The sequence below is a fragment of the Porites lutea genome, chromosome 2 (assembly GCF_958299795.1).
Source record: "Porites lutea chromosome 2, jaPorLute2.1, whole genome shotgun sequence".
In the NCBI taxonomy this organism is placed as follows: domain Eukaryota; kingdom Metazoa; phylum Cnidaria; class Anthozoa; order Scleractinia; family Poritidae; genus Porites; species Porites lutea.
This window is the reverse complement of record NC_133202.1, coordinates 2,524,436-2,538,516: the sequence shown is the minus strand read 5'-3', so window position 1 is coordinate 2,538,516 and position 14,081 is coordinate 2,524,436. Positions and strand designations below refer to the sequence as shown.

General features: G+C 40.1%; 1 protein-coding gene across 1 annotated transcript; it reads right to left on the bottom strand.

Annotated features, from left to right (window-relative positions):
- Nucleotides 1–650: 650 nt before the first annotated feature.
- Nucleotides 651–7,312, bottom strand: LOC140927391 (lysosomal phospholipase A and acyltransferase-like). Its single transcript, XM_073377032.1, has 5 exons — nucleotides 7,179–7,312; nucleotides 5,137–5,293; nucleotides 4,066–4,283; nucleotides 3,250–3,596; nucleotides 651–2,193 (listed from the first exon to the last, which is right to left on the bottom strand). The coding sequence occupies exons 1-5, from the start codon at nucleotides 7,252–7,254 to the stop codon at nucleotides 1,789–1,791; spliced, it is 1,203 nt and encodes a 400-aa protein (XP_073233133.1). The 5' UTR covers nucleotides 7,255–7,312; the 3' UTR covers nucleotides 651–1,788.
- Between the last annotated feature and the right edge of the window lie 6,769 nt (nucleotides 7,313–14,081).

Here is a 14,081-nt window from a genome sequence, read left to right as displayed (position 1 = left end):
TCTATCGGATGAAATTATACTACCCAGCTGCTAAAGTATTAGGGAGATCATATTGCGCTATAGACTCCTATTCATGATCAGTGGATAGAGATTTATCCAGGCAGTGCATAGCGGTATCTACGTACCTTTTGAACAACTGAGGCCTGGTTAAGACAGAACTGGAATGGTTATGTACCGATTCTGCCCTACAGCTGGAAGTCGGAAAATGGAAAGTAAAGAGATACTCACTGATTTCATCGAAACACAATTCGTTGTTTTCTCCAACTACTTTTACCGAGACTCTGCAGATGGTAATAATCTGAGTGCAGTCTATGGGCGAGTTTTGTTTTTGAAGACGTATAAGTCCACCACCCCGTCCTCCTCCCTTGCCCTAGAGATACTTTAATACTAATTTAGCAACGCTTCAGTTTTGATCGGGAGGGGGGAAGGGGGGAAGCGGGGAAGCTTCAGTGAAATTACAGAATGAAATTGCTTATTCCAGTTGGATAATAATTTTTGATGGTGCCTATTGTATCACACAGTACAAGCACAACTTGAAAAAGTAGTCCAACATCTATCCCACCCAAGGCTCCGTTTTAGTGTGAAACTGTAGAGAGTTACTTGAAATGGTGTTTATACAGGAACGGGATTATTCACTGCCTGGGACTCCGTGAGTTAAACGAAGAAGCTTTTATTATTATTACAGCGTATATAGTGGGGCGTTTATTCGATGAAAGGCATTTATATGGAAGTGGGCGTTTATTAGGTCATTTCTGACAGTATGTATCAAGTCAACGAAGAATAAACATGCTATACCAAGAGATGCTAAATACCCATTTTCATAATCAAAATGTAGTAAACACAAAATGAGATGATTGAGTGGTGAGCATAGAATGTACATTAATATTCATACCTTAACATGTGATATTTTAAAAGATAAAAGATAAAAACCTCAGTTGCGTTGCTTATAAAACAACGAAAACGATAACTTACAAATGTTCTACAAGTTTTCTACATCTATTATTACACACTAAGCAACATTACAAAAACAGACTCTATTGCTGAAAGTGGATCATCTAAGCCTTAAACACCAGTCCATCAAAGTCATTAGACTTTTTACATACTGTAAACTTCCACTAAAAGTCCTGGGCTTTATACAACGTCTTAAGGGTCGCCCCATGTAAGGGGAATCCAGGATAGTCTTGGATTGTGGATTCCACGCTGTGGATTCCGGATTCAAGGCACTGGATTCCAGTCTTTGATATTGGAACTTGGAGTCTGGATTTCAATCGTTGGTGGGATTCCGAATTCTTCCGCATTATTCCGGATTCCACAAGCAAAACTTTCCCGAATTTTGGAATTCCTTATATGGGGCAACAAGGGGTCATAGGGGGGTTTTAAAAAAAGGGGGGGAAGGGTCATATCCAGCGGGGCTTATAACTTTTCAAAACAAGCTACATAGCAGTGCTGATCAAAATACATCTTGAATTCACTCGAGTTTTTATGCTCCAAAACTTCGTAAAAAATCAATTCAATACAAGGTAAAGGGGGGCTTATGTTCGGCAGGGCTTATAACCAGATGTACTTTTAGTTTACAGGTAGATAGGGGCCTTGTAAGTGTGGGGGTTGGGGGGTGGGGCATATAAACGGAAGTTTACAGTATTCAGCTACTGGCCGATGAGGACGCGGGGTTTAAACCCTTGAGCCAGTGCTTGTTACACGAATTGAACCAAACGCTGATGTACCTCTGTGATAGGATTTACGTTAATAGTGGAAAATAGACTTTTAGCCTTGTGAAGTCCTCTAATATTAGTCCATTGAAGTGATTATATTTTTTACAAATTCAATAACCCTAGAGTCTCCGACCATGGCCATGTGTTCCGCCTTGGAAAATGATTTTATCACCACTTGTTGCTCCTGTTTACCCACAAAAGAGTGACAAGCCTGCAGGCTGCGAATATTAACTGTGCCATCACCATCTCCAAACTCAGTTTTGGGGAAAGTATCAGGAAATTCGTCCACTTGATAAAGGAATTTTTCGGGGGTGGGTATATCAGTACCATACAGACAATACAGAGTCACATTGGGTGGTTCTCTAATCCAAATCGGCGGGACAAGTCCACTGATGTTGATAGCATCAGGGTATCCAATATCTAAAAAGAATTTCTTTAGGTTACCCAAAGAGTAGTTCTGATTGGCTGTTTGGACAATTACCTGCAAGAATATTGATAGCATATTGATGTTGAACATTTTTTTTGTTAATTTTTTACAATACAGAAAAACATAATCTATTTCAAACATTTTTTTTCTGTGTACAGTGCTTTGAATACTATTGAACCCATGAATTGGCCTTATAGAAAAATCTGCCCAAACCTATGACTGGATACGGCACCTGAGTTGATGCCAATCATCCCTCCAACTTTTCAAACAGTTATTTACATGTATATGTGTTTAGGGCCTGTTTAAAGGGGCTAACCATTGTGGTAGGGTTATCCTAGCAGGCACATTAAAGATAACCCAAGCAAATTTTCTAAGTACGGTTACCCTATCACTCAGGTCGAGTATACATGCTTGAATGATGTGTTTCATCATGTGTGACCATAAGACTAAAATAAGCGTTCTTTGCAATGTCTAAGATTTGAATGAAATCTTAAAGACCCCTGTGGAAAAAGACATTGCATTCACGAAAAACAAACAAACAAAAAAAGGAAAAGACAGACAGATAGTATCACTGTATAACAGAAAATACCTATTGGTTAACTCAAAAATTGGATAACTCCTAGTTGTCCTGGATAGGCAAAGTATCCCCAGCAGGATGTTTACAATGCAGGTAGGGTAACCCTAGGACTCAATAAATACAGCCCTACCCCTAGCACCAGCCTACCTGCCTTGTACATGTACACATAAGTTATACATGGTGTAAAATAGGAAGAAATGTGTGAGTGCTAAGGTAACCCTAAGTACCAGGGTTACCCTCCCTTCTTGTAAACAGGCCCTACAAATCGGGAGTTGAATTACTAAAATGTACAGGATAGTATATCTTTAACATTTTCAACCAAAAAAGTGTATTAAAAAGGGATGTCTAACTTTGGGAGCCTGTCAAAAAATTACTTATTACACAAGTGCATGTACTAGGAAAGAGGAAACAAAACTAGTAATAATAAGCTGATTATAATTTTGATAAAAGTGAAGTGATAGTAGTAAAGATCTTGAACTTTTTACACCATAATTATTAAAATTAGGTGTCAATCACAAAAACAGCAACCTTACCTCCTCAACAGACCAGAAGTCTTTGCTAGGTAATAGGAAAGCAGAGCTTTCATAAGTCCTTAGGACCGGCCTAAGACTCAGAGGTTCTAAAACTACATCTGGCAGACCTAAACTGGTCCCTGACGCATATATTCGCATAAGCTTGGCGGCACCTGCCCAAGCACCAGCTAAAGTAATCCAGACTTTGATGTAGGTGTCTTTCCAGTCCTGAGACATCTTGCTAAGGAAGTAATGGGTGTATGGACAGCCCAGGCTGTGGGACAATAGGATCACACTTGTTTTATTGTTCTTTACATAGGTGTCTTCAATCAGTGATTTTAAATTCTCGAAGTACTCTTGAGCAGAATCTGCAATAAAGTTATCACAAAATTAATGTTTGTTTCTTGTCTGTAAAGTAAATGTTTATGCATTATATGTTAACTCATCAACCTTGAAGTTGGCTGGGATTTAACCATGGCAACATGGCAGGAGATGTAATTCCATATTGTAAATGGTTAAAGAATCATTTTTATGATCCGTAAGAGTTTTGACATCAGAAACATAATTGATTACTATAATTTATTTTACTGAGTGGCCATAAATTAATATAAAAACCCCTTTTAAGGTGGCTCAAGAGGATTTTTCAGGGGCAATATGTACAGCTGTGGTGGTCATTTTTCCAAAGATATGGAAAAATGACCACCACAGCTGTACAATGCATTAGATAAAGATGAAATTTTCCCTTTTTCAATGGTGACATAGTTAATGCTCAAGTAGGGGGGTAACTGCCCCTGAGGAATCCCCTTGAGTGTTACCTTCAACAAACTCAAAGCTTACTAGGTGCATATCTGAAGTCAAATGGTGCAGCTCGCAATGACACACCATCTTCAAGTCCAATTTTTTCAAAGGCATCTACCATATCAGCAAAATATTCCCCGGGGTGATACAGTGAAGGATCTAAATAGGTCACTGACTTAGTTGAGCCAAAATCTGGAGTACGCACTTCAACTCCAGGTGAATTTCCAATTGTCTGAGAAGAACTATTGTAAGCAAGTCTGCAAGTAAAAAAGATTAAACAATGTCACAATTATTTTCACACAGCTGGGCCATCCAAAGTGGATAGTAAGACAATAGCAAAGTCCAGTTTATTAATCTTATAATTTCATAGGTGACGAATACTCTTTGATTACACACACTAATATATGGAGATTATGGACAAGGTAAATCCATTAATGCTCATTAGATTTTCATGAGGTGTGGTCTCTTGTGATTCAGTTTATCACTGGAAATAATTTCTTGCAGGACTGTAGTGGTAAGAAAGAGATGGAACCACAGTGAAATACTGTATTTAAACTTGCATCAAAACTCAACTTCAAGGGACAAGGTATTGAAATTCACTGCCATGGGCCCTCTTCACATCCCAAGTCTACATTTGCACCCTAGCTGAATGACAAACCCTTTTAATACAAAAATTGCACAGATTTTTTACAGACTTCTTTAGGATGTAAATAATTTATGGATTAATCAAGAACCTTTTGATAGTAAGTGGAATAAGACTTTCTTGGTGAATGTACTGTAGTTAAAGGACTGTTGAACTTAAAAGTGAGCATTATTATTTTTACCGTATTTACAATTGGAAAACAAGAAATCTTGCCTTCCAAAAACTTTTTCAAGTACCAGTACTCAATGAAGTATAACCAGGAGAACATTCTGTATGGGAATTTACAGCGGCAAGTTAAAGACAGGTTATTGCAAAGCCTTTACAGATTGGATGTCATTATTTTATTGTACTTGTTAAATGTAATGATTTGCAATAACCTCATAAATTTTCACAATATTTTTTGTTCAATTTTTCTTTACGACTGACAAAGTTAAGAAAAATTAAAATTGCAATATACAAAATTGCACCTTATATTATCTGCCCAGCAATCAATGGCCTCTGGCAACAGTGACTCTACACTCAGCCATAAATCAAACCATGAACTTGAGGTCTTTTCACACCAATAGTGTGGCACTGATGGTTTATGGATGTGAGCTTCAAGCCGGCTTCCACCATCTCCAGGAACTATAGTTGACAAAAAGATGCTTTCAGTAAGCATTCAGTTAAGCTTTCAGTTAAGAGTTTGTTAAGAGGTATGTGGTGAGTTCTTTGACCCTCGGTGATGACTATGTATGTTTGTGTCTTTATTTGCTGGTCCTCAGCGGTACAGCCATTCTAAAGCTCTCTGTCTCCAGGCTAGCCTGAGAAAACAGCGGACATTTCGTGACACCACCACTGGTTTCACTGGAAACTGAGGTCTGAGAAGCGAGTGCCGAAACTCCATACTGATAACTCGTAACTACCCAGATCCGGGTAGTGCTTTTGATTGGTTAAACCAAATATCCCACATGGAACAACCAATCAAAAGCAAGACCTGGAAGGTGACGTGTCATCAGTAGTCTTTCTGAGCTTGTTCCTCGGACATCATTCTGTGGGGAAACCAGTGTTGGTGTTGCAGAATGATGCATGTTTTCTGAGGCTATCTCCAGGCTCCACCATCCTTCCCCCTCCCTAGCTAGCCCTCTTGCTCTCCAATTTTTCCCTTTTTCCCCACCCTAAACTTTTTTCTAATATGACATTACAAAACAGGGTTGACATAACTGGTCACCAGAAGAATATCAGCAATGATCCTTATCTTGCTGACTAATTCTGAGTGGTGCATTACATTTCTTTATGACTATATGAATATCTAGGTTTTTGGAACCTTCCATTCCAAAATCTCAAGAGTAATAATGTAACTATCAATGTTAATCTGGAGGGAGGGGAAAGCCAGGAAAAGGCCGGGGATTTGAACTTGAAGCAAATTTTTGGGTCAGTTCTACCCCAGGGCCATTATTGGTCAAAAGACAACAAATTCCCTGGACCCCTCCAACTAAGACTAGCGGTCAAGTGCGTTTCATTGAAAGAAGAAACCCACAAACTTTTTGAGAAAGCTGGATCTGTTTATTTTAACAGTTGTTGTCAAAATGCTCCAGCGAAATGTCACATCACAAACATCACGAAAGAATGTTTTCCACCTACACAGTTTAATGAATTTGCAGCTGTTAAACAAGCAAATTTACTTGCTTTCAAACTCAGGCAAAACATTTGTATCATTCAATCGTACTGAATAAGAGTTTAACTTCCTAAAACAATAATGTAAATGAATGGATGTACTCATTTGAATAGGAATAGAGAGGATAAACCAAGTCAAGCTCTCCTCGGCCGCCATCTTGCACAATATGCATAAAAAATACCCACATATCCTAACGGGAACAATGGCCGCCATCTTTTGAAACCAATCCTTAGTGACGTAACTAGGTCTCTTACAGCTTCCAATCCAAGATGGTGTCCGTAATCAGATGAAATTCAATTGCCCCCACCCCCAGGACTTGGTGATAATCAAAAGTCCCCCACCACGGGCTGACTTCCTTTGTCAAATCCCCGGCCTTTACCTCTCCTCCCCCCTCCAGATTAGGATTGATAGCTACAATGTAGGTTGACAGCTAGTCTGATACATGTAGCTATAAAGCATCTGCATTTTTTTACATCAGCTTAGACTACTTTTAAGTAAAGAAATGCATAAAAGCACGAAATAGGTGAATTTACGTGGCAAATGCAATGCAAATCTTAACCATAATATCAATTACCGGTATTTCATGACCCAATGTTTACACAAGCTTGATGTTTACGTTTTATACTGATTGTCTACCATTCTTGAGGCTTATTTTCAATAAAACATACCTTGTAATAGAACCACCGTATTGAAAGTCATCACCAAACCGAAACATTTCTTTATAAATTAGTAAAACATTGTCTAACGTAACGAAGTAATAGTGTCCATGCGCCTTACATCTATCGAATCGATTGTGCAGCTCGGAAAAACAACAGACAATGAGAAGGTAACACTAATGATAGCCATAAAACTTACCAATAATAACAGGAGTTTTTGCAGTCACAATGGTCAGGTTGCTGAGCAAAAAAATTAAAAGTTGAAGGTAAAACATCCTGGAGATGCCGGCTACAAGCCGAACGGCTCAAACGGCTCTTTTGTTTCTCTTTTGATGTCTCCTGATTTTCTACGACTGCGATATTTGCAGTCAGCGGCCGATGACACTCCTCTTCACACGCCCCCGTCGCCCCCTGTCATGACTGTCCCCTGTCATCCTCCTGTCCCTGTTTTTAGCTCCTTCTCAGGAGGTGCCAAAGAAGCTTTAACAGGGCGCAAAATATTCAGATATTTCAATCAAGTTGTTACTGTTGTCATGTTGTTCGAAACAGGTGGTGTCGTCATTCTCAATTACACACAGTGCTTTCGTTTATATTTCTTTTTGACTATTCTCTCACCTGATTATCCCAACTTATTCATGTACTAAGCCTTAGCCCCAAGAGTTGAGGCTCTGTTCAGTAGTGCGCTCTCTTCTTCGTGAAAAACGCTGGTTCATTAGTTCTTCATAAGTTCCCCTCTTGTATTGAAGTATAGCCGCCAGACTGAGGTCGGGCTGGAAATTGTTGGAATCCCACTTTCATGTTTATCAAATTGTATCTAGGCGGTAGATTTTTATTTTATTATAACTGAATCTTTTTTGCACGGCTCTCTAGAAGCTGTGGAAGAGCATGACTGTAATGAATGAGAGCGTGGATAAATAAAACTTGCTTACTTGCTTTATCGATCAACTTTGGCAAAGGTTTCTCTTTTTGGTCAGGTTGTGGACTCTTCTTTCAATACACCAAAGAACCTCCGGTTTTGTTTGCATCAACTGTTTCTTAAGAGCCAATGTCGGAAAATATCGAGAATCTCAAATCAGTTCCAAAAATTCTAATTTTGGCTGATACCACCCAAACATCCCTTTAGGGGAACTATTTCAAGAAACGATATTAAGAAATCCCCAAGCGCTTTACATTCTGAGAATTTTAGCAAAGTTCGAAAATTCGCAAAAAATACATCTTTTAATTCGGGAAACGGGTGCAAATTTCAACATATTTCAACGAAACAGTACAAGCGCGCCAAAGCTTCTATTGACTTGATATTACTCATGTATTTAGCAGACGTCCACAGCTTCAAGACCCCGTAAAAAGGTTTTGCAAAATAACTATTTTAATATAGTTTCTGGCTTTTATTGTGTGCGCTCTGATTTCGTGTTGTTTGGGCAGTCAAAATAACGCCCAACTTCAACCGTCAAAAGTCGATCCTGGTATGTCACAAATTGAAAAAACTACTATACCAAACGAAAAACCTGTTATTCTTTTAATTACACCTGAAGTTTTAGCTCTGCGAATTTAAACGCGTGCGAGTAATAAAATTTCAACTTGTGCCCCTCAAGTCGCCTGTCCGCGACAAGAACGGGAATGTAAACAAAGGAAAACATATGCAAATCGAGGAGAAAATCATACGGAAGTTATAACTTACCCCTCAAAGCGCAAAAAATTGATGGAATTCTGTTACCTTAACAGGTATTTCTATCTGAGAGACTAATAAAACGAAATTATCCGTCCAATAATAATAAAAAAGCTATAAAAAGGGCCGGAGGGCTAGGGTCATGAAATCGCCTCGGATGCATCGGAACTCGTGTGTATGGTTCCGGAGATAAAAAAGCTTCTAAAGAAGCTTTCAAAATGCACCATAGAGCAAGCAAACAATGTCAGTAAAAGTAGACTGATATTTTGAGGTATGATAGAAATGAACCATTGTAAGTTTATTTTTACAAGTGACCCTTAAAATTAAAAGAGATAAGAAATAAAATGACAGAGGCCATCGACAGTTCCATTTTAAATGGTCCGTCCCTTGGCTATCGTACTCAATGTTAAGTCCAAAAACCGAAACAAGATTCAACGAAATAAAACATATATTACAATAATCTTTAAAAAGTATAATGCTAACTTGAGAATTAGATTTCCCGCATCGCAAAGTTTTAATTATGTAAATACCAGGAATGTTTACTTACTGATCTTATGTCGTGTTACATGTTCCAAGTTCCACAGGAGAAGAGTAAAACCCTCCGTCTTGTTTATACATTTCATAAAAAAAGACTAACTTATTTGTTTACTAGAACTATAGATAGTGAGTTAATAAACCTCCCATAAACACAGAAAACGAAGAAGTCAATTCATCTCGTTTTTTTGGTGTTGTGTTACCTGTCACATTTTTCAAGTCACGTGTTTTGCTTGCTGTACACGGTTTGTGAAAATGAAATACAAAACATATTATTTAGTTATATCTCTTAAGGTAGTCACCTGCAAAACATCGCACAATTGTCAATGAATAAAGAAGGACTGTGCAATCAAAACTAACAGAATCTCCTGGAGCACACAAGCCATCTCCGTTTAAATTTTCATTAACAAAAACATCATCTTGTATTCAGAATTTCCCGCTGTATGACAGATCCAAATCGTAACTAACTTCTACTTTATTAGGCCATCCCCATAAAATGTTTCGTTTCCCGTCGCCCTCCCTCTCGTGAAGGTGGGTCGGTCGGAGGTGGAGGTCTAGGTGGAGGTTCTTCCCTGAATAGGGGTGCCAATCGTACCCATGCCGGAGCTGTCAAGCCCCTTTCCAGGGTAATTCTTCTTCCGACATCCCTAGAGTTAGGGAAAGGAAAGAAAGAAGAAGAAACCACGCAAGAGTCATGAGAGCTTTGGTGATATCTTTCAATGACCCTTAAGGGTATTAATCCTAAAAAGTGTTTGACACCAGTTAAAGAGGGCCCATGTAGAGTACCTCTTCGGGTGTGTGGTAAATCTCTGCCACGCACTGCTCTATTTTTATAGGGAAAGGGACAGATCATTAAAAAAGTTCTGGAGTGGGAAAGAATTACAAAAATATATTTAATTGCCCTGACGAAGTCTTTTAATATAGATAAAATATCGGCAAGAGTCGTTTTTTCCTGTTTTTTGAGGTTATATAAATTCTATATATATTCGTGCAAGGAAAAATTCTGAAAAAATACTTCATGCACGCCGAGTAGCCTTAAAAATACTCTCGCATTGGCCTAACAAAGTTCAAGCAAGGGAAATGTCAACGAAAAAGTATTCTTCGACATACGGCTCTAGAATACTCCACCCCCAACCCCCCCCCCCCCCCTCATAACTTTTGTAATGGTCCGTCTCTTACAACTAAAGTATTTGAGATTTTCGTAGGCTCGATTACCAGCAGTTGCTTAGGAAATGAGCCCGCGCTCCTCCTCCAAAAGTCTGTTCTCAGAGAGGAGGGAGCGGCGAAGCAGTTGTCCCTTTCGTAAACGGTCGCTGCCATTTTTAAGACACTTAGAAACTTTTTGACCTGTTATTGAGAGTGTTTCTATTAGAAAGAAAGAAAATCGGAACCCACGGTCAAACCCCACGGTACCTTTCCTATCCTAATCTCTCTCCCTTACCTCTCTACTTTTTGACTACCACATCGACCCGCCAAAATTCCGAAAAGTTTAACAATAGCAGCGGCCCAAACCGAGCCTAAGATCTCCACTTATTTTTCTTTACTTTCGTAAAATATCACTTAAAAAACGACCGATACAGATTGGTGCCAAGTAAAAAATGGGGACAGGACTTAGTCCCGGGAGGGGGGGTTCTCCCTTATACAAGCCATATAGGTATGTGCCGCCCCAAAGGGTAGGGTTTTTGGGCCTTTTTGGTCTGAAAACGGGTACACACTTTGCCCATTTTGGTACGGAATCGGGTATGGTTTTCGAAGGAACTACGGGAGTGTATGAAAGTTTTTGTCGTTTCAATTCCAGATGAGAAAGAAAGAAAGATAATTATGCGAATTCGAGATGGATTTAATTTTTTTTGTTTACGCTTTAATCTAAGTAATGATAACATAATTTTTACCTAAAGGCCAGGTCTGAAAACGAGTATGGATTTTAGTGGTCGGGTCTGAAAACGGGTGTGGAAAATGACATTTTTTGGTCTGGAGTAGGGTCAGAATTAGGAGAAACGGGCGGCACACCCCCACCAAGAATTTTCAGGAGTACCCCTCCCCCCCCGGACTAGCGTCACCTATTCAGTACACAATTTCAGCCTTGGCTTTGGCATCCACAATTACTGATGGCTTCTTTGAGCAACTTCAGGTATGGAGCTTTACGGCGAATTGGTTGATCGGGAATGTCAAGATTGAGGCCTTGACAAATCACCTGAAGCAACGAAACCTTCAAGCTCTTTAATGTGTCTTCTTCTGCCATGGCACAGATGTTGTACTGGTCAAAAACAATGGGATGTTGGAGTGTGACAGTAGCCATCACTTGGTCTCTGGCCGTAGAAAAATTTATTTCATCTTCAATGGCGGTAAGGTCGGCTTCATGGGTGAGGGTCTGTTGGCGAGTTGTCGCGGAAAGGCGAGAGAAATATGAAGATATCTGCTGAGAGGTCAGAAATTCGGTTGATTTAAAAAGCCGCTCGCCATTCGAACCATGGGCACGTCTCATATCACGTGCTACAAGACTTGCGTCGACTTTCCGTCCAGTGGACTGACCAATGTTGAATTTAGCAGTGAGGTAGGCCTTCTGCTTTTCACTAAAACGGTACGCCTTCTTAGCTGGTCGCAACGCCCATCCCTCTGTTAAACGTTCTCTGGATTGTTTGTTTGCAACGCTGGTGGTTCTTAAGGTTGGCACGACACCGACACCCTCTTCTAAAACCTGCTGATAGCCAAGCTTAGCAAGATCCATAAGAGTGTGTTTTTCCAAGGACCGTATGCATTTCTCAGAGGACAGATGTTTCGTTAATGCCGAATGTCTTTGGAAAACCCTTGTACATCCACTCTCGGGGCAAGTGTATAAACCATGGTTGGTCTGACTCTCCTGTACGTCACTGGAACTCTTTCTTGTTTTGGGACACTCGTCGTCGTCAACATGCTTTTTCTCTTTATGGCCGAAAGACTTGAATTTTCCCGGAGAAAATGTAGATTCTAGCCACCCGTTTTCGGATTCTGTAAATAGGGAAATTTATAAGTGTCAAAACGACACTGGGTAAACGAATAAATTCAGTGTAGAGATAGATATTATTTTATTGTGTTTCAGTTTTAGGAGCTTTGTATGTATTGCTATATCGGTATTATTTTTTCCATTGCTCTTATTGCTTTTGAGTTGATCTCCCCGGTTACGTAGGGGTTTCTTAGCTATCCTTAAGTTTTTTTTAATGAAAATTTTAAAATAGTCGAGGGTCCCAAATACAAACAACAAAAACCAAAACTTTAAGACTGTGCGTTACCTGTTGTCGAGGTATCGGCTTTGATTTCTTTTCCTCTGCCAATGTCATATGCCCTCCATGCTTTGATACCACCTTCTGTAAACTCAAAGTTGTTGAGTTTACTGACATTGTGGATCTTCGCTGGTTCGCTGATTGGTGATGCCGTTCTGATTGCATCCAGACACGCTACGCGGACGCCATCAATTCCTCCATGTGAGACAAGAGCGTCTTTTAATTGAGTGGCATTCGTGACATCATGGCCTTCATTGATGAAAATGCGCACGTGAGCCTTACATGTGGCCGCAAGGCGATCTGCAGCTCCCTTACCGCCTTGTGGATCACTGAAATCAATGCGTCTGATCTGGACTCCTGTAGCACTCGAAACTACAGGGCACGCAAGGATCGTTGCGGACGAATGATAGCATCCAGCGTTGTCCTGCCGAAAATAGGCCTTCGTTACGTTTGGATACTCAGATTTGACAGAGCGAAGCACATCCTGCATGATTGATATCACAGAGGTACTGTCCTGACTGCACGACTGGATGATGTGAACATATCCTTGCCACTGTAACTGACTGTCAGATCTTCTATAGACCACGGAAATGTGCCAAGATATGCCACGCTTTCCGAACCAGTCAGACTGCGATTCTCGGTACCTCTGTGAGAGAAACTTCATTGCCCAGTCGTTGACAATCAGTACTGTCTCATTGTCAAGAAGGTCAAGAAAGTCCAGTCGGGCTTGGTCTTGATTAAATGATCGTAATATGTGGCACTGCCATGAACGGATGGCAAGCTTCGATGACTGCATAATGTAAATCGCTTCTTCACGCTCGTCATCAGATGAAAAATGGCAACAGTTAATGCGACTGTCAATTTCCCTTAAAGTTTCGTTTAGCGCTTCACACTGCTCACAGATATCTTCGTGATTGTGTTGGCACTGCACCTGGTAGTCTGGATCGCTAGCATCGCTCAATGAAAACGCTACACAGTGATCTGGTATGCTAGCTTCCTTCTCCAAATGCACCTGCAAACAAATCAATTCATTGCAAAAGCAATAAGCCTCATTTAATCAACTTATTTCGGGCGATCACCTACACTCCACAACAGCGGTTCACATTTTTTGCGCCTGTATGTGCTGGCTACCCAAGTTATACGCTTTTCACACAAACTTTTTCCTACATGGGAAGGGGATATAGCGATACTCAAGCTTACCTTACCTATTGATATAATTAATTTGCCAACAAGAAGTGCATTACCCTGGGTACCAGGGTTTTTTTCCGCGCGCGTAGGGCCTGCGGGAATCCTCGGCGTCGGCCGACGGCCGAAGTCTTGAGAAAAATGCGGCTCACTGTTAAGGCTTTACAGAAACCGGAAACCAGGCAAGAAAAGTCTCTCCCAGGGTAGAAGCGCTTTGGTTCTTGTAACAAAAGACTATTTTGTTTCACTCGTTACAAATTACAATGTTTGTAAACAGTGATGTCTCCTAGTATCTTATAGGTAACTAACGATTAGGCGGGAACTGAGGCGAAATGTACCTATACTTATCAATACTCCAAATTTATTAATGCATTAACCATCAAATTTTTCTGTTTGCTTAAAACATACCTTGTAGTCTCCTTTTAGATAAAGCTTAGCAGCTTTGAGGGACTCGATC